The sequence below is a fragment of the Ciconia boyciana genome, chromosome 8 (genome assembly GCF_034638445.1).
Source record: "Ciconia boyciana chromosome 8, ASM3463844v1, whole genome shotgun sequence".
NCBI lineage: Eukaryota > Metazoa > Chordata > Aves > Ciconiiformes > Ciconiidae > Ciconia > Ciconia boyciana.
The window spans coordinates 17,977,697-17,999,152 of NC_132941.1; the positions used below are offsets into that span (position 1 = coordinate 17,977,697).

The 21,456-nt window shown below is 37.4% G+C and overlaps 1 protein-coding gene across 3 annotated transcripts in view; it reads left to right on the forward strand.

The window, feature by feature from the left end:
* ENTREP2 (endosomal transmembrane epsin interactor 2) overlaps positions 1–21,456 on the forward strand; it is a 179,769-nt gene that overhangs the window by 135,687 nt on the left and 22,626 nt on the right. The window contains exons 5-6 of one of the 3 annotated variants that reach the window (XM_072870833.1): positions 13,154–13,261; positions 17,772–17,834. The exons of 1 other annotated variant lie outside the window; for it this stretch is intronic. In XM_072870833.1, the coding sequence (XP_072726934.1) occupies positions 13,154–13,261; positions 17,772–17,834 (171 nt within the window). The remainder of the gene's footprint in view (positions 1–13,153; positions 13,262–17,771; positions 17,835–21,456) is intronic. One more of the 3 variants, XM_072870834.1, reaches the window with a different exon arrangement.

The window sequence follows — 21,456 nt, forward strand, 5'->3', positions numbered from 1 at the left end:
AATTGAAGTCAATCAGGGAGAAAAGAAATCATCTTCACAGAATTGCAGAAGTGAAGCTATGGATGTTTAGATCCATGTGTTCAGGGCTACTGATTACAGAGTGTTCTTTTTACACATCAGCAAGCTTATTTTACTCCTTTTATTGTATATTGACTGAGCTCTCAAAAGTGCAAAGGATTTAAGAGCCTCAAAGACATGAACCTTTTATTTCCACAGGAAAACAATCTATTGAGCCAGCAAAATGCAGGTGTGTTGTAAAGAGAGTTGCAGTTCAATATTGTTGCACAGGTTAGAACTCTTAAGAAGTACTGGGTATGTGCTGTGTAACTTTTTTTGTTGGTGGTATGAACGTAAGTAACACATTTCACAAAAAATAATAAATATTTTAAATGTTGTAAATAAACGTGGAGACAGAGAGGTAAGTGGGGACAAGAAGCATTGATCTGTTTCCTTCTAGAGCAAAACAGGTTTAAATACGGTTTCCCAATTCTGTGTAAGCAGCACAGCTGGATAATTTTCTATATAATATTTGACAGAAAGAATGAATATGTCATCATAATAGTGCTTCATCTGCGTGGTATGTGTCTGTATTGAATGTTAAATTCCCTGGTTTGATGTTCATGCATGTAACTTCATTGACGGGACAGTTCCTTGCTGTGACGTGAAGAGTCAAGGGAGTGATTAGATATTCACCAAAGTCTGCATTTGAGTTGAGTTGTGAAGGTGTCCAGAGATTCTTGTTTTATTTTGGCTTACTTGATTTTTAATCTGTATTTAGTGGGCATGTAAAAAGGAATTAGGGAGCTCCTGCAGTAGTTTGGTAAAAGGAGATGGATTAAGCAAGGCCATCGGTGTTTTTTCCCAAATAGCAATTATCCTGAAGCATATAATTTTACTGGGTTTATGCTAAAGTCCTTTGATGTGATTGTCATAACTTGGCTTCATTTCAAGCCCTTACAAAACAGTAGTTTGTGGCAGGCAGTTACATATCAAAAGGAAGTTTCAGAGAAACTTTCTGGGTTTTGACTTGGTGCTTTATGCACTTGATGAATAAAGTGTGTACGAACAAGATGAAACACTCTCATTCCAAAGGTTAATGTGTCTTACTGCTTTTTCATAGCTATGAGTTTGGAGATATTGTATATATGGAAGCAGAGTTCTTTAGGAATTCACCTTATTGCCTGGTTTCGTATGCAAGCTGCTGTCAGTCATGTAGTACTTCCCTTCCAGACCTAAAATTACATTGAGTTTTTGCTGTTAATGTTGAGTGCATGTATTATTATATGTATTACAGCTGGATTGCAGCTGTGGTTGACTAATATGGCTTTTCTACAGTTGGTTGTGGAAGGCAACTGATAATAGAGAGAAATTCAGTTACAACTTTGTTTTCTAAGATGAAGGAACTCTATGGATATGGCTCACCATTACAGCAAATAGGCAGTATTCCAGTTTTGCTTTATATTTGCTGTGATAGGAAGTACATTTTGAAGGGTAAAATTTCAGAAGGGTGAATGCACTTGCAGTGAGTGTTCTTTGGTTATAAAGGACCCAGTTCTGCCACCTCTCCCATCACTGATGGGGGACTCACACCATTGTCATTTTTAATTTTAGATTCTATCTCATTCCAGAGATTTTCTTTGCTTCTGTCAGGTAATTGCATGTGCTAACAGCTGTTCTAAATTGCTTTGTTAAATGATTGTTTCTACAGTTGAGTAATCGAAGTGGTAAATCAATCACCAATTTTTTCCTTATTCCAGTTTAATACCATCTGACTGCCTCATCACCGAGCAGGTTTGATGGAAAACAAAGAAAATTAGTTTTTAGGACAAACTGCTTTTTCAGTATATTACTGTATGGGGTTTTTTCATATGATGTTCTCACTGAATTATATCCTAAAATTACCTTTTTTGAATACAAAAGATAAAAAAAATTTCAATTAAACATTCAGATTTTAAAAAATACTAATTTTTTTTTAATACAGCTCCTATTTTAATGTGTTCCATAGGCTTTTGGGCGTCGTCTCAGATTTAGAAAATGTGCATTTTTATGTAGGCACTTTTCAGAAGAGTGGTGCACTTGAAAAGGTAGGTTGTGTCTTCCTAAGACTCTGCAACAAAAAAGAAATGGATGACGTGTAGCAGTGCTGAGTGCGATTTTCCTTTATTTCATTTTTAGTAATTTATCTTGAATATTACCTGCTGGTAACCTTCATTTTGATAAAATTTGAGAGACAGTGACTTTTGCCAGTGTCTCTTCCCTTGCCTTCAGTCACTCACCGATCACACAAAAAAATCCCTGATATTTACTTCCCTCATCAGTCACTTGCAAACTGGTGATGGAGAGGGATATGGGAAAGAGGTAAAGATGTGGGAACAGAGTTTCAAGGGTTGAGTATGCCTAAAAGTGGTTAAAGGGAAGGGGAAGGCTCAGCAACCTAAGGCACTGAAGTTTCATAACTGTTTTTCATGTTGCCTGAGCTCCCTGGCATAAAAGTGGTGAGGATTCTTGGATATTTGGGAATACAATTGGGGTTTTGAAGAGGATGGCAGGTACCCTCTTTTCACAACGAATTTTGTATGTAGAAGCCTATGAAATAAGCAAGATATCTATATGTTTTCTGTGGGAGAGGAGCTTTATTTATACAATCTTCCTATGCTTTGTCAAACTTCAGCTCCTTTCTGGAGGAAGGCTTGTCAGAGGAAGGCTATTCCTTTCTGCTCCCTCCCTAGCACAGCCAGGAGCTGCTACAACTACAGTTGGTAGAAACTAAAATGTAGAATGGAAATACTGAAATACAACATTCAGCTAATACTATTAATAACATTCACAACCTGAATCTGTTCAACAGTGCAAAGAAGCTCTGGTTCTAAAATGATAAAATTATTTCCTATTTAGTTTCTTAATAGATGGTGGATATATGTACTGACAACTTAGTAGTATTCAACTGAGAGACAACTGTGTTGTCTATTTTTACTGAATTTCAATTTGCATTTCATCCTTCTTTCTTAGAACATAATAATTAAGTAACTTTCTCATTTATTCTTACTAGAACACACCCCTTTTAGAAAACATCCCAGATAATGGAGTAGTGTTATTTTTGGTTGTAGTTTGAAATAAAGTTAACTTTTAGTAAGAAGGAGGAGGGTATTTGACATTGTGGTTAACATAGTTTTACAGTCTTGAGTATTATTATCAATGCATGTTGCTTACTTTTTGTAATCTCATGTCTGTGCTAGTAATCTGAATTCCATTATGGGACATTCTGCTATACATGGTATTACAAATGCAAGATATACAGATGACTTTCTCATATAAGTCCAAATTCTAATGAGAAAGCTTTTCTCAGGGTTGGAGAGGGAAAGGTGCACCTCCAACTGCACTCCATTAACAGCTGCTTTCTGCCGACTTCAGATTACACTACTGTCTTCAGTCTCTGTATTTTTGTCCTGAATGAGAAGTTGGCTGATCGATTCCCTGTTACGAGAGATCCATTTGAGAATCCTTTGCACACAGATAAGAAAATTGAAAGGATTTCAGTTAACTTTTCTTAGTCTTCCTAGGTTAAGAATGCTTCTGCATTCAGTCTTTTGAATTTAAAGCCCTCTTACATGTGGATCACAACAGGAGATTAACCTATTCTAAAATTACTTTTTTTTCCTTAAAAATTACCGAACTTTTTCTAGGTTTGCTTCTTGTTTAGTCTTTTTTTTTTGCCCTATCGTATAAAGTTGACATTGGATTCTTCTCTACAGTATTAGTTAAAGTAGGTGGTATCACCCTGTGGATATCAGCTCCACTTAAGTGCTGTACATCATCATTCAAATCAGTTTCTTCGTTTTGGTAGAGATGTTTTTAAGAGGAATCTTCTGCTTCTTAGGTGTTCAGTAAGACTTGACTGAGAAATTTAAGTGTAAATACTTCAGTATAAGTGGTAGTAAGGTAGTGGTCAAGTATTTTTCTGTGTTGTTTGGGAGTTTTGGTTCCTTTTGAGTTTCCTTTGGGATACTTGAATATAGTTTCAGAAAGAGCAGCAATTGTCTTCCCAGACTGTGTTCATAAACTTTACTCCTTGCTATTGTTGCAAAGCAATCTGTGACTGTCAAACTGTCAATCTAAGTGTCACAACTTTAACTTTTTTTTTTTTTTTTTTGAGAGGGTAATTTGTGTGATTTAAATGTTGAACAAGGCTACTTGTCTCCTGAAAGGGAATAGCTTCCTCTAGCTTGTTATCTACAGTTGAAGAAAATTTGGGTATCCTCTGTTGGATTAAGGAAAGAAAACATCCTCTGTAAAAGAAAGTTACCTGTGTGACTACTTCTCTTAAAAGCCCAAAGGTATCCGGAAATAGGCATCTAATATTTAACAAATCATGGATTTAAGAAACTGCTTATATGATTTTTAGCTCACACTTTGACGGCATCAGTGTGAAAATAGGCTGTTCCTTTCTCTTCCAGCAGTGAATGTAAAACATCATGACGCATATGTTGGACTGAGTGTTGCATTAAGAGTTACTGTTGCATACAAATAGGAGTCTGAGGAGTGGCTGGGGGGGGGAACCCTCCTGTTGAGTCACGAGGTTCAGACAGGACCCCCTTGCTTTCTAAACTCCTTCTCAGAGAGGAGTCTAGGTGCGGCTAGGTCCAGTCTTAGTCTCAGACTTGGTCAACAGTTTATTTTCTAAGGACTGTGTGTATAGCCACTTATCAGAACCAGAGCCCTCTCAAGGCTTTCACTAAGGCGACAGCATTAATTTACAATGTTATAAGTCCAGTCATGTCCAGCGTACTGAACTTCACGATTACGGATTCACTAATAACGCGCTTACACCCCCAGTCTAGTCATGTTACATGAACTATCATGGCCACACATAAAGAGTCTGGTCATGTTCAATGAGAACTACCATGGCTAGATCAATGAAGAGTGCAGTTTATTAGAGCAACAGACACACAGATTCTTTGGATTACCGGTGATAAATTCACTGTCTGCAAAGCACATGCAAATACCAAGAATATGAGTAACACAGCCAGACACAAACGTGTTAAAAGATAATAAAGCGACTCTATATAGAGATTTCTAAGTTTCCTTGGGAGGCACTTGGTATAACCACGTGTTCGACTTACCCAAAGGCATCCCGATGCGGGGGAAGAGAGGCTCAGCCCATCGACTGATCCCAAACGTCAGAGTGGTACACGATGGTGTCTTCCCTAACATTTTCTCTTATACTATTTTTCACCTTTCAGGTGGAGCTTGAGTGACTCTAGTCATACATACCCTTGTTTAGGATTGGTGTAAAGTTTTCTCGCTTCGCTTTTAAAGGTGTAAGCTATAAAAATTCAGTTTGCAAGCTCAGTGAGGGGTGGTCGCACCTTGGAGGCAGGTAGCTTTTGGGATGGAGGTGTGTTTTGGTATTATAATGATGTTATAATGAGCGAAGTTCACCAAAAGGACAGCATTTTGTCAAAAACGTGGCAGGCTGTTGGCCCAGGGTAGTAAATATGCAGCTTATCAGTTCCATGAGACCTTTAAGTTCCCATATAATCGCAGAGCCTGGCCGCGGCATCTCCACATCTCTCCACCCTTTGGGCAGCGCCTCTTAGAGTCAGCACACCAAGTTCCCCTGGCGTTACCAGCGTCGAAGGTTGCAGGCCTAGGGAACTTCCATGGAATGGATTCCTTGCATGTCAGCCGCATTCCACCTGGGGAGCTTCTTCAATACTGTGCCTTACCTAAAAGTGTGAATATAAGTTCTAATTTCTAAGTCACCTCAGCAATTATCCCACACTGAGGTAACAGAAAACTCACCTGCTGTCTAGATGCTAAATGAAACACAAGGCTTTGACACAAGATTTCCCTAAATGATGTTTCTTTTGAACGTCAATGCATATACAGCTTTGTCCTAATCTCTAACTTTCATTTTCAGACCTGGACAAAAGGAATTCTGCAGCCTTTTGGGGGAATATGCTGGGTGCCTCTTTTGGATGTCTGACAGTTCATTAGTTCTCTTTTCAAGAGATATGAGCAAATTTACTAGATATTATTATGTAGGGTGTAAAAGAAAAAGTGTGTTTTAAAGTTGCTTGCTGGTGTATTTTCTGTAAACTTACTTTCTTGAAGGTTTGCAAGATAGCAATGTCGTTATTTTCTCCATTACTTGGTAGAGAAATGTAGTCAGCAAAGTAGTCTGTAAATTACACTTATTTGCAAAGATTACAGCTTGGGCAGCTTATATTCATTGGCTAAAGTCTAAAAGCAGTTCCGTTAAAGAGAAGTAAACATGTTTTGAATGATCAAATGGCATGTAGGATGTCCAAAAAAGGCATTGGGGATCCCTTTACAGGGCCATGGTTAAAGATGTTAAAAGAATGGCACTGCAAAATATTAAGCTGTTATTTTGCTGGAGAGAGACTGTTACTGCATGATTGGATTTGGCTAACTGTTGTCAGTGCTTGACAGAACACAGCAATGCAAACCATGACTTCTGTCTGCTTAGATGTTCAGGGCTTCCAGACAGAACTTCAGGATTTTTAAATTGCAGTTTACACAACCTGTTCTCAGAGTCTTTTTACCCTTCTAAATAGTGGCCTAATTTTAACGACAGTTACAGGTATCTCACCTGTGTGCCATCCACAAAAAACAATATTCAGAAACTGCAGCTGAGGCTGACTGCTGAGGATATGACTGTAGTATGCCAGGGACTCAGTATGCCAGGTCATGTTTCCATAATTCTGGAAACATGCAAAAAGCAAAAGAAACAGTTACGTACATTTAGGTATATGTATTCTGTTTGCATAGCCAGTAGTGCTTGCTTGTGTACCTGAAAGCACTGGGAAGCCTAACTTCTGCATGATTTTGATGTTTGTAGTCAGCAACATCTTTTCTGTCACTAAGCTGCTTAGGGAGGTGTGGAGTTTATGTAGTTGTGGCATCAGGAAAATAATACCGAAGTTGGTTAAATTTGGAACATGTTAAAAACCCTTTCTCACAACCAGCTTAGAAAATTCAGATTTTCTACTAGCTACTAACACATCCCATAAGGCTGTCTTCCAGTCTAACAAGTAGACATAAACCCAAAGGGGAAGTATTTCAGTTAATTAGACTTAATGCATGTAAACAAGAGAGAGGAGACAAGGAATATCTCTTCTGTTTCTGTTCAGCCGCCCCTAACATAAATAGTTCTGTGATATATTGCTGCGTATTAGATCTGAATGACTGAGCTCCAACTTTGTTTTTTGCCGAAATTCAAAGTGAAATTTTGAATATATGAATATATGCATAGTGTCAAAATGGCATTTTTTGCTGAAACATTTCTATTAGCTCTATTATAGACCTTACTACTTTCAAGCTGGGGCAATGTTCAATTTCATTTTGAGCTAAGGTTTGAAAGATTTGCTTCTTTTTGTTATGTAAGATGAAACTAAAATGGTCTATTCTATACTTGCATTATGGTGTTATTAGTTACTATTTGTTTTTCACCAGACAGTTTTCAGCTATTATGCCGAAGAAAGCACAGCGAAAGAGAGCACACAGACATAAAGCTAGTTGATAAATATTTAAGAGCATCTACCAGATTAGTGTGCAGATCTCCTCAATAGGAGATAAATAGGTTCATTTAGCCCCCTTTTCAAGGTTATAAAGCTCAAACAGTGATTTTTGCCTCTGTTGATGTCCAGAGTTCTATCACTAACATTTAATGGAATTCTGTAGTTAAACCATGTTTAGTCTCAGAAATGGTACAAACAATTTCTGCCTTCTGTTTGAGATAGCACTTTGTGCTATTTTGTCCAAATTATTTGTTAATTGTTATATTTCTCCTTTTGTTTATAACCCTCATTTCTCCAAATATCTTAGTGACTCCTCCACAGTTAAAGGATCAGCCTATTCTCTTTGTTTCCAGCATGTTTAATAAGAATCCTACTAAAAGAAGACGAAAAGCCAGTCAACATGCCATTTAACCTGGACAATGCACCTCCTTTTCTTGGCAGTCTCTGCTTCTCAGCTTGTTGATTTATGTGAGAAGAGGGCTATACCTGACACCACTTACAATTTTGGCTCAGCAGAATTGGTTTGGTAAAAGTTGCTTTCTTGAATTTAGTAGCTACTCGAGTTTGCTGCCAGTGTGCATTCTTGGGGTTCAGCGTATCTGAAAACAATGTTGTTTATAATGCTGCCTCTCTGAGAAATGTTGATATGGGATGACTATTCCACAAAGGGCTAAATCCCTATGTCCGCATCTTCTATTCCACACACAGCCACATTTTCGTGCAATTAATCTAATATAGCTTTCAGCATTTTGGTGGGTTAAGACGTTGGTGCCCCAGAGTCTTTGTATGGCTGAAGAATTGCATTCATTTTGATCTTACGCTCTGCTTTCATTCTGAAGATCTCCAGCTGAGATGTTTTACAAGACCACAAATTTTGTGCGACAAGCATTGTTTCCCTCTGAGTCAGTTTTGAACTCTCAGGGATGTAAGAATATGCTTATTTCAAGAATTTACAGGATCATAAAGGTGGCTGTGACTATCATGGAAGAGGAAGCATAGGAAGTACGGGAGGGTTTCTATGAGAAGGCAATCCCTATTGAAGATGGGATAAACTCCCAATAGATATGAAGGAAAGGTTTCATTTTGGTATACTTTTTGCTTTGTGATTGTTTATTTTGGAAAATGTGTGTTTTTAAAGCTTCTATTGTGACGTATTATTTTAACTGTGCTAATAAAGGCAGAATTTTGAGGTGCAGTAGCACAGAAACAGTATCAAAAGAATGATACTGAAAACAGTAAAAGAATAAGAAAAAATTAGATGTTCCCTCCTTAAGTAAAACATATGGATGATAGTGTGAAGAAGATTTGAGAACGCACAAGTATCCTTGTGGGACCACAGTTTAAGTCAAAAGTGTGTGTTATTAAGGGAGGGAAAACGCGATAAACAGTTATGTAGGTAATGACACAATTAATTTGGTAATTATTAAGCTGTAATAAGAATGGAATACTACAACCACAAAATCTTGCTTTTTTCATAAATCAGTATTAAATTCAAATTCAGCTTTTGAGATTTACTGAGGGACCTACTTGGGAAAAACAACTAGGCACAGAGAAACAGCTCACAATGCCGTCTAACTCCTGTGGGTATATATCGGAATTGATCTAGGCTTGCTTCCAGGCAATTCTGACAGCTGCTTCCACCCGTAAAGGGATTTGTGTCCTCTGCGATTAGTGAGTTAAGGTGTGGCAAGAAAATTGTATACATAACCTGCAGAAGAATAATTCTACATAGTACATTATACCTATCAGAGCATTAATTATCATATAAACATGCTGAAGAATCAGATTTTTGTCTTAAAAAGATGAAAATACCCAGAAAAATACCATGCAAGAGAAAATTGGTTCAGCCATTTGTGAAGAGCAAAGAATCATATTTCACACCATTACAGATTCATGTGTTGTGTTTTCTGATTAGTGTAGTTCTTGCAGATATCAACCAAAAATGTGTTACTAAAGCTCCTTGCTTTTGTATTTAATACAGATTTCCTACTGCTTTAGGGAGTAAAGCTGTAAATGTAGCTGTCTGTGACCAGGTGCTGTGGAGAGTTAAGATTGTCCCTGTTGTGGTTACTGCTTTTTCACAGACATTTCCTAAAGGACATCTTAATTGTCATCATGTTCCAGCTGGAATCTGCATAAGCACCTATGCTGTCTTTCTGGTAGTATGTTTAGCCATGGAGGGTTTTAGATCTGTTCCTGCTCGCTTGCTATGTATAGTTGAATAAATGAGTGCCCTATGAATTACCAATTACTTGTTCTACAGGGCACAGGGAGGAAATTCCCTGAAAACGGTAAATTGCCTGAGGCTGATTAATGTTTGTTTGGGGGTGGGGGGTGAGGGGACAGAGGAGAAGGGTTGGCTGTTGGTTTGTGGGTTGATTCCTGTTTGAGTTGAAACAGACTTTGGGGGGGGGGGGGGGAAGCCAGAACCAAAATCAAATAAAGAAGTAGTCTTGCTTTAAGAAATACCTAGTGATGGTGAGGATACCACAATCATTGCTCAGTTAAAAATTTAAACTTAACATCTTTTCCAAATTTGTTTTGCTTTGCTGTCTTGTTATGTTTTTGGCTCATAGATGTCTGCTTTTTATTGATCTTTATGAAATACATAAAAATACTACATCACTGCATTTGAAACTAGTTGTATCTTCACCTTCAAAAAGATTGCAGTAGGAACAATACTCTTACCTGTTGTATGCTTAGCTTGGAGAAGGAGTCTGTGGAAAGAGGGCCATTGTTACCGTGGACAGTAGTCCCTGCCCTACAAAACAAATGTAATGCTGAATAGCAAACTGAGTTCAGCTGACCGTGTGTGACCGGGGAAAAATCTCAAACCACAACAAAGAAGTCATGATCATTGGCCCTGTTCAGTCTGGGACACTACCGCAGCTCAGGGTACTTGCAGAGTCAACTTACTTTGTCTGTTGTTTCACAATAGCTGGCAATGAATAAAAATTAAAGCAATTGTTTTGACCCTGTCTGGAGAGGTTTTCTAGAATTACTGGCAGAGAAGGAAAAAATAACTAAAAATGAAAAGCATTACTTGTTTTTACCCTGTGCTTTAGAGTGTGGGAGGAAGGAATTTGGGGAAAAAAATGTAATCCTTTTTTTCTCTCTATCCATGCAGTATGAAATAAGTTTGATTTATTCCTTATTTTTTATAAATGTGAGATAAGTGTAATTGAGAATGAGGTTTGGTTTTTAGCTTTTCTTCAATAAAAATAGTTTTGCCTTTATGATGTTGCTTCTCTCCTTACCTAGTAGCAGGATGAAGAGGGTAGTAGTTCTGCAGGAAAGGATCTGAGGTTATGTTGGACAAAAGATAAATCAATGATGTACTGTTGCAAAAAACCTCAGTCATCACTGCAGGATGTGTGAGTATAGCTTGTAAAGCACAAGAAATAATCCTTATGCTATAGTCAGCATTTGCAAGGCCTCAGTTGTGCCCAGTTTAGGATTCTGCATTTGAGGAAAAATGTGGACCAGCTTGAGGTGAACCAAATGAAATTACTGAAAATGATCAGTAATCAGAGGCCTAGGAAATTGGACTCAGTTGAGGATTGGAGGAAATGGGGTTAATATGTCGTGCAGTAAAGGAGGAAAAGACTTAAAGCATGATAATAGAGTTTAAAGGTGTAAAGGTCCTCTGTGTAATAGCCTGTTCTCAAAAGCTATGGAAGAAATAGAGCAATGGTTTTCAACTGTGGGATGGACATAAGGAGGACACTGATGGTAAAGATAAACATTGGAATAGTGGGATGAAGCTGTGGGATCTTTAGGAACAGATCAAAGAAACATCTGTCATGAGTGATAGAGGCACAGTGGAGTCTATCCAGAGGCATGTAAGTTGTACAAGCGTCTTAAAGACAATTTGGATCCTAATTTACAACTCTGATGTAGATTTTATTATTTAGCATAAATGATATCAAGTTATACATTCAGATTGGTTAAACCTTTTGGTTCTAAATGGCTGTAGTAAGCAATAAATGAAGTTTCTTATTGCTAGGAAATAGTCCTATTTCTGCGCTAGATCTTGTGGCTACCTTAGTATTCTTTAGCTAGGTTTACATAAGGAAAGCAGAACACGCAGGATCTCAATCTCTTTTTGTACCACTGTTAACTAATTGCATCTCTAGGGATTTACTTGCCTGTTTACCTCCATTTGAATGCTCTAAGTGGGTCTAGATGACTTTGTATTTGAATGAGTTCTCTGTATCACCCTTCTGTATGTGAGTTAGAGATTGGCCCTTCCAGTATTTTGCTGTTGATGCTATTGATTCATTGTTCCCCTGGCTGAGGGGCTGGCCAGGAAGACAGAAAACTACTGGCCAGATCAGCAAGAGCAAATCTGTCTCAGTGAAGCTATTAAATGACTAGAACTTGTCGACCCATTTAATGTCTGCCTGGTTCCCACGGCTGGCGTTTCCATCTTCAAATGAAGGTCGCTTGAGGAGCATGCAATTACAGTGGCAGGAGTAAATCCGCACCTTTCTATCATTTTTTCAGTACTGTTGGAAAAATCAAAGCAAGCAATGCATTGATTTTACAGTATGGAAGTTATTTTGTGCACTGGCAAAGACTGAAATACTCTTAAACTTAGATCCTACAGAATGTTCTTTACACAGTGAATGTTTTTACTCATAGTATATTAACAAATTTGAATTTGTTTTTCATCTGTTCTCTGTGATGCTTTTTCTCAAATACTTTTACTGCCTGTTCAGAATACTAACTGAGCCACATAAATGTCACAAGTACAACAGCTATGCAATTGCTGTAGAAGGATTGTAGTAGTTCTGAAATGTCACCAGCATGCTAAATCAGTGTTCCTTTTCACTGGCTGTGGGGAAAGTAAAAAAAAAAAAAAAAAAAAAAAAAATCCAGTGATTGGAAGAGATGGGTGCTTTTTTTTTAATTATACCTTTGCTATAAAAATGTTTCAGTTTTAATTCAAATGTTTCTTTTATTCTGCTTAGCAAACAAATACTTTATGTTCTGTTTTAAATGTTTTGGGGTTTTTTAAAAGACAACATGGCCCTTTGCACTTATTTCATCAGCACAAGGTGAAATGCCTAGATGTAGTCACTGCTTTTCTCTCATATCTAAAAATGTTTCAGATGCATAGAGTATCTGATACAGGATAAAAATCTCTATTTCATACTAGAGTTTACATTGAATTTTTTTAACACACAACCCTAAGTAGTTGTAGATTTCAATGACTGAAAGCAATGAAATTTCTGTATGTATTTTTTTTTAATCAGAAGTCTGTTTCATAGTATCTTTCTTGTGATAGCTGTAGCTTGGAGTCCACTGTGAAAGCAATAATTTGTCTTTTCTTTCAGGGAACTGGAAAACTTGAGTTACCAATATTTCTGAGGAAATCTCTAATACGAAATGTATTGTGAGAAGTGGGGAAGGGAAGATGTTTTTGTAATTGTTCCCTTTGCAAACTGGTTTAAAAAACTTAATACGAGCTGAACGAGTTCTACACAGTTAATTGGGACCATATCAACTGATAGCAGTTGACAGCGTTTATTATCAAATTGATAAAAATATTTCCTGTCCTTTGTGTCCCTGAGATAAGAGATGATATTCTGATGCATGTCTTTTCACAGGACCTGTTGTTCAGTGTGTGCGCTCTCAATATCATCTCCACCATAGTCTGTGCTTTGGCAACAGCAATGTGTTGCATGCAGATGGTTTCTTCTGATCTTCTGCAAATGGTGAGTATGTTTCAGTGACAACACAGGATATTGTCCAAAGTAGCATAGTGTCCTTATCTGTGTATACTCATTTGTACCTACTCTTTGCTTATAAACTTAAGCCTATTTGTGTGTCTTTGTATAGTGTTAGAACGTGTGTGTACACGGGTGTATTTTTTTATCTGCATGCATCTATATAAATATAGAACACAGATGTATGCCGTATGAATAGCTGCTGTGTTTAAAATGTTTACATATTAGAGAGTTATAATCAGGATTTTGCAATTGGGAGTATGTTATTTTTGTTAATGAGGTTATTAACAAGGTTCAGTTATATATGCACGTTAAATTTTCTGTCATTACATGTTTATTGTCTTCAGTTTCCACACTATCCAGAGCAATTACTTAGCTTTGAGATACTATTTTTCACTACTTTTCTGGTATGAGAACTATGAAGTATGGGAACTATGAGTTCAAACCTGGAACTTTTCACAGCCCTGTGCCAATAACAGTGTTTTCATAAGGAAAACATGTTCAGCTTCAGAGTAGCACTTGTGTTTAAAACAAGAAGGAAAAGGATCTTTAGTCTTTTGCATAGCCAGCTGCATTACAGGATACTGTCTTGTTTTGGTTGGACAAAGACAGCTTTCCTATCCCAAATGAGCACTGTGATTCTTAAGGTTTCAATGTAACGTTGAAACAAAAAAGAAAAATTTGAAATCGTTTGTATTTTGCTGGCCAGGTATACCGTTTCTAACCCAGCTCTATTACTGGTTAATCTAGGAAATCATCTTCTCTTTAGTAAGAGAGGGCAAGCACACAAACCTAATACCAGTCATTTGTAAATCTCTTGTATTTTAAAAGTTTGCATAGATAGAATGCTGGCCCAGCAAGTTAGCTGCAAACCATTGACACAACAGAGAAATGTTGTATAACCTGCCATGCAGGCATGTGGTTGATTTAAAAATAAATAAATAAATAATTTAAAAAAAAATACACTAGCTGCCATGGATATTGATTTGAGTTTAAGTGCATGAATTACAGAGATCAGGCTGTCCTTTCTAGACAAGTGTTCCAGTCACTGGGTTACAAACTTAGTTAAAGAATATCTTCAATCTATGATCTGGTATTTACTTCACATAGTAGCAGATATAATAAGTTAGGCACATATGTCTACATAATGCCTACAAATGGTATATAAATGCATTTTTTCATATAGCACTCTGTGTATTCATATTGTACGTGCTTGTAGAGGCTTGTGAACAGTGCTTATTTAGTAACTTTGTTCTGGATGTCAAACAGAATTGACAAAAATAATCATTTCAGCTGATGACACATTGCATTTTAAATGTTAAAGGTTTTTTATCATGTTGTAGGTATTCTTTCTTTTCATACGCCTCCCCCTTCCCCATGATATTTGCTGCAAGAATGCCCATTGACTGAAGATCTTTTTCACCTTGCAGTGATGACAGGGAGACGAAGTGATCATCACACCTGGAAAGATCTGTCTGTCGAGTGTTATAATGGTAGCAGTGATCCGGAAGTGTAACCATATTTATTCCAGGAATCTTAACCTACACTTAATTTTATGGTATTTAGCAGTGTAAGAGGAATAAAAATGCATAGATGACAACGGACCAAGAATGATATTAAAGTGCTTCTGATGGGCATGTGCAAGAAGCAGTAATCTCAACAGAAGTCACATACCTTAAAAGCACATATTTTTTCTCTCTGCCAGTTCATTCTTCACTTCCTCCCTAACATTCTTTCTTTACCACCTGGTGATGCTGCCATTATGTCAATTTCTTTTTGCTTCCTATGCTTTGTGCTTCCAGCTTTCTGTCTCCCTGCTTAGTTGTCCATTCTCCCACCCTTTCAGCTCCATTGACAAGAATTTTCTTCCCTCTCCACAGAAGAAGGGAATTATATCTTTCTTTCTACTCGACTCCAGTCTTTTCTTGTGTATCTTTAAGTCTTTTCCTTTCTTTTTTCAGGTTGCTGAGCCAGATTCCTACCAGGCCTAAGTGAGCGTAACTTCCCTGGGGCTACGCTGACTTAGACCAGCTGAACTCTGACCTGAAGATTACTTTTTCTTCCACTATTTTCAGTCTATTGTCCCATGATCTACAGTTCCCTTTTGCTCTCCTGCACCCAGAAATCTGATTTACTGCCTTTTTTTCTTGCTTGTTAATGCTTGATTTGCGCTTTTTCCTTTTACTTTGCACCGAGGTATGCATCTTCTCTTAGCAGGGTTGTACCATGCTGGAAGTTTAAGATAGCTGCAGCAAGAGATACCACCCCTTTTAGAGGAAAAGGTTTTAATTGTTGTGCTGATTCTTTTACTCTGTTCTTACAGTATTCAAGAGCTACATAGGCTCTCCTGTTGGAAGAGGAGGCATGAAAATATAATTCCTAGCCAGCGAAAGCATTATGCAATACAGAACATCCTCCTCGGACATCATTAGGTTATCATTAGGTCATCAGTTTTGTGATTCATTTGCTGTGTTAGTGTTCTTGTCCCAGAAATTAATTGGTTAGAATGGTGAATTTTTGCAAATTTCAAATAATTTCAAGTTTTCTTCTGGCATGGAGCTGTTGTCTGCTTCAGGTATTTATTGCCTAGCAACATAGAACTGGTACATAATACAGTCTCAAAAAAATCTGCAACAATGTTTCATGAGTATCTGCTTTCTTGCTAACTTTTGCATACAGGCAGTATCTGATTCCTCCAAGCAAACTGACAGTATTTTGTTGAAAACTGCTGCCTTCTGATGTACTGGTCTTTTAGTAAAAATGCCCTGAAAAATATAAACACAAGCTGTCCACTAGTAACCGCAGATTAAATTTTCCAATGAATTTGAAGGGGTTTTTTTGGTTAAAAATAATCCCACCAAACAAACATTTAGTTTCAAGCATTAAGGAAAAAATGCTTGCAATAGTTTCTGCAAGCAAAATATTGCAAACTATTTTTATTGCGTTATACTTTAGTTTCCTTCAGTTTTTACTTTTGTACTGTTGTATGGGACACAAAGACATATTTTCCTAGGTTGTTCCTTCTTTGCATTGGCTGTTTCAGAAAGTACCCCAAATTTTTCACCTCCCTTTAACCTTTCTCAGCCTGTTAAGTATACACAGTTGCTCAGGAAAAAAAAATCTAGCAATTGTACTAAAACTGCAAGAGTAAGTGATACCATAGTTAAAGATTGAAATAGTATTTGTTATGTGTTTCACTACTTTAGTAGTTTAGTTTAAGGCTGCACTCCATTACAGGGCTTCCCAGAATTGTTCTTTCTGTGTACACACCCCTCTATCAGATAAATGTGAATCAAATCAGATTATATCAAGGTTCTGTAATGTGAAGAAACATCTCTTAATAACCAAGCTGTCACTTCTATGATATTTCATTTTGCCTAAAGCAGTTTCAGTTTGCATCTTGTCTGATGAATGGCTACTGCAAAAATTCACCCTGTTTTCTTCAAAAGGTAGCTGCCTGAATTAAACAAAGAAATACAAGAAACTATGCTCACTGTGGCCAAGCTAAAGCATGAAGTACGCCTATTCCAGACCTTCTTCCCCTCCAAAGATGTTTATACAGTACTTACCCTAAAAGTACTGGCACTGATATCATTCAGTGTATTCTGATTTTTATCACCATCACTGTTAGTAACTGTTCTTCATGTAATGTGATATCTAAAGCAATCTGTTATTTTGTAAAGGAAATAAGGTAATGATGACACATGCAAACTGTAACATTTAATTACTGTTTTCATCAGCCATAATTATAATTCAGCATGTCATTAACTTAATAGGCTGTAGTTAATATTTCTACTCAAACACCTCAAATAAAGCACCTCTGTATGAGGATAATATCTTGCTGGCATCGTTTAACCCCTTATCCCGGTGAAATATTAATTCAAAAACTCCTTCAGGATGAAGCTTCAAATTAAGTGAGAATTGATCTTAAGTTATTACATAATTTTTATTATTTAACCTAATTATATCAAAACCTAAATACTACATTTTTTTGGCACAAAGCTCAGTTAAAGGTACTGTAAAGCTTAGATGACAGTCCTTTTAGAAATATCCATTGTGAATGACATACAGCCATAGAAACATCCTAAATGTAAATACAGTTGGATAAATATTCCCCTCACCCCCACCACAAATAAAAAGATGAAATAGAAACCTTTGGAGTAGGAAAGCTTTTGACATTTTTGTCGAATGTACCATTTTCCATTTCACATTTTATTGGTAGAATAAGAATATTTAATATTTAAGACTATTTAAAGTACGGTCAGTACTTCAAGAAAGATGTAGTGTCACAGACCATTCCCTCTGAGACTACAGAGCTAATGGTTTGTGATGGTTATAGGAACAGCAACTGGAAACAACAGAGCAGAAAAAATTGAATCTATGTTTTCCTTATCAAAATATCTTCTGTGTTGCAATTTCCTTTTAAGATGAGGGACAAATTAGAAGAGTCAGGCATGATCCTTCTGTTCTTGCAGACAATATCTACATTTCCCTCCAGGAGATACTGATGCCAGTGTTTCAGAAAAGGAAAAAAGCAACCTGTCCAGGAGGAGGAGGACAGGTAATGGAAGACAGAATTATAGACCCAATATTGCAAAGAGCTTTTACTATAAATAACATGCCAATATTTAATTATATGCAATTAGAAATTTTCATTTCCCATTCCCAAGACTTAGCAGATTTTTATGAATGACATACAGGGACTGAAATGAGGATAACGAGCCCTGGAGTCTCCAAAGGACTCATTTCAAAGTTACACAGTAAATTTATTAAATGTGGTATGGAAGGCAGAGATACGGGAATAATGCATGCAGATGCATTATTGGATATTTCCCATATCCATACATGCAGATATGGGAAATACTCCAGATAAGAAGATTCCCTTAGGGCACTAATCATGTACTGATGTATGGCAATTACTGGTTTAGATATGTCATAGTTGCTAAGCAGTGAATCCCAGCACTGTTGTTTACATGGAGTCAATAGCGCTGATCAGCTGCAGAATATGTAGAATAGAGGATGTCTTTGTTGATGTTTAGTGGGGATGTCCCATACCCATGAGAGTTCTTAGTCTCACAGATCTCAGGTAGAAGGACTTACCACATTGTATCACATTGGGTAACTGTTTCATTAGAGAATTATATTTACAGTCCTTATCTGCTCTTTCTTCAGTTCCTTAATTGAGACTCCTCTGTCAGCTTTTACTTCAATATACTCAAAATATTCAGAACATAAAGAATAAACTCCAATCATTCTGGTCACTTCAGTGACCAACTTTTAGATGACCTTTCAGTGAAGAGCTGGAAATTTGGTCTGATGATAAAAAAAGAAAGTGAGTTTTACAGTCTTATTCATATCTATCTAATGGTGTTTATTTCACCTTGAAGAGCTAAAAACTGAGAGAAGAGTTCTGTTATTCTACAAAGCACTGCCTTCTTCACTGAGAAGTGACAGCATACGTGTCTTGCTACAGGTTCTAAGCCTGCTGAGAAGGTCACTGGCGTCCAGCCCTACATCACTGGCTGTGTGGAGTTCTCAGTACTATGGCACACGGACCCTTTGAGCATAACTGCACTTTCAGAAAACTTTTACCTCTTCTGCTCCCGCTGGAAGTGGTGTGCTTCTAACATTTGTGTTTCTAATTCTCTGCTTGCTAACAACTTGCTGCTGATGCCATGGCTAACTTCTGTATTGAATTCAGGTCCAAGAAGTGGGTACAAAACCACAGCATTGTACAGCTTCTTTGTTTACCCTGCTGCAGCTGGATAGCATGTGCTATTCTTCCCTCATAACTGCAAACCAAATAACAGATTAAGTAGTCCTCAGTATGAAATAAAGATGAGGGCTGTTTAAATCAGGCTGTTTAACTCTGTCAAAGTCAGGCATGCCCAATTAAAACACACAAAATTCTGTGTGCAATGTGTGCACTATGTTGCACATCCATTTAGCACATGCACCAATCTATGTAAATGCCTATTAGGTATCAGACCTGTTCCCTAGACTGAAGTAAGGTCATCTGTAGTCCAAGGATGAAAAAAACCTGCATGTGTATAGTAGTTTGAATGCCAACCAATAAGTTGGTTATTTTATAAAAGAAGAGCGTGAATTCTGGATCTGTATTTCATTGCCTGTCGCATTTCTGAAAGCTCCCAGCATCCAACAGCTCCAGGTGGTCAACAGAAACGGCTGAGTTTGGGATTTTCAGACCCAGGGGATATCTATTTATGCCTAGTAAATATGTTCAAAATCTCAATTGAGAGCTATAAGGTTATCCAAAGCTTTTTAACAGTGTTGGCTATTTACAGTGTTTACCAGTCGTGCTATTTGCTGTTAATGCCTGTCTGCAACCATTTTCTATCCATTGCTTCTGCAGTGGCTGTTGGTTTAATCCCAAAAGCCTGGCTAGGAGACCTACTTTGTGAGTTGTTCCATAGTGTGAGCTATAGTTTTTGAAACGACACTGAATGCAACTTGATCTTGTTTATACTTGTGACCAAACAGGCCACCCCCATTTCCAGTTTGGCACTTCTTGTTGTTGCCTATCCTACTTGCAGTCGACATTTTGAGACTCATTATTTAGGAACAGCTATCCTCTAATACCAAAAATGTGTGTTTCCTTGTGAAAGCATTTGTCAGTGTTCCTCCACCTAGTCCAGCTTTGTCAGCTGTTTGCATTTTCTTACCGTGTCTTTTTCTTACCTATGAACTTTGTATTAAGTCTTTGCTGAGCCCCTGCCAGCCTTCACCATTTGAGACCAACCCTTAAAGATTTTTAAAATACATTTTACTGTAGGAAGAATAAACTTGTGCAGGCTAGTAGAGATTAGTAGATAGGGTAGTATGGAATAAGATATGATTTAATTCCCACTTAATAGCTTTCCGATTGTTTTCTCAAGGATGTCTGTTCTTTGTGATAATCCCTTATATTTGCTATTGTTTCATTTCCTGCTAGTCTCCCTCTTACAGCCTTTTTCACTTTAATTTCTGTGCCTTCCAGCAGGATGATATCACACAGGTAAACTGTTGTTTATAAACACACACCCACAAATATGTGCATCTTTCATGTCCGTTTTGCCACTCATTTTCAGTGTTGGTCACACAGAGTTCGTTGCCGTGATTTGTATTCACAGTAAAGGTTCTTGAAAGGGATGCAAATGATTCTACTGTTAAACTGAACTGCATCTAAACATTAGGTCTTTTCCTTCTTGAACCACAGCCTCTTCTACCCTGTGTAAAACCTTTCCCTTCTGTCACATCCCACGAAGTGTATGCTGATAGTTCACTGACTGTAAAAGTGCTATGTGTTTAATTGCCTTGTTCTGACTGAGGAGTGTTAGGAGTATCACTCCCTATGTACGGCTGAATGAAACAAGCTCCAGGGAACTCGAGAACTGAAGGGATGGAGCTACATGTTCTGTGGTGCAAACCAAAGCTTGGGTTCCATGCCAGTATATGGAAATAGTCTGGGAGAAGGTAAAGAAAGTTGTAAAAGAAAATTGTTTAGTTTCAGGCTGTAAAAATGACCCAAATTATCAGCTCTACTAGGAAAATGAGTGTAGTCCTGAGTTTGGTGGAATCAAGTAGGGTACAAAATGTGCGCCAGAGCATATAGATATTTGTCTTCATTATGATAAATTTTTATACAGTTTTTAGGTCACTAAGTTGAAGTTTGTCTTCCTTCCTGTTTTCCTAAAAGATTCTTCAGTGTTTTTGGGATGGTAGCAGACTGATGAGTGCTGATGATTGTATCACTTAGGGTAGAAGTTTGGTGTTTAACTGTTAATATGAATGTAGTGTTACAGTTTGGGAAACGGCTGTTGAAAGATCAGATGAATTTAGACTGAATGACAGCAAAAACGTAGTTTTATTCTCTAACCTGTAGAAATGTCTGATAGTACTCAGGATAACAGCATCACATCTCACATGAGAGTGCATGCTTAACAGCATCAGATGTTTTATGTAACGAAGATTAAATCAAGTAGATGTCATGTCTTTTATTCCTGTACCATCTGTAGACTACAATGGCTGAAAAGTCATTGATTGGGTGTAAGATGTAATGATATAACATATTCTGCAGAGGAGGTTCTTTATTTAATAGTTACTTGTGAAAATATCTCTAGAGAGCCAATTAGTAAGCAACCAATAGTTCATTTTCACAAACAATTCAAACTGGTCCTCCTGAC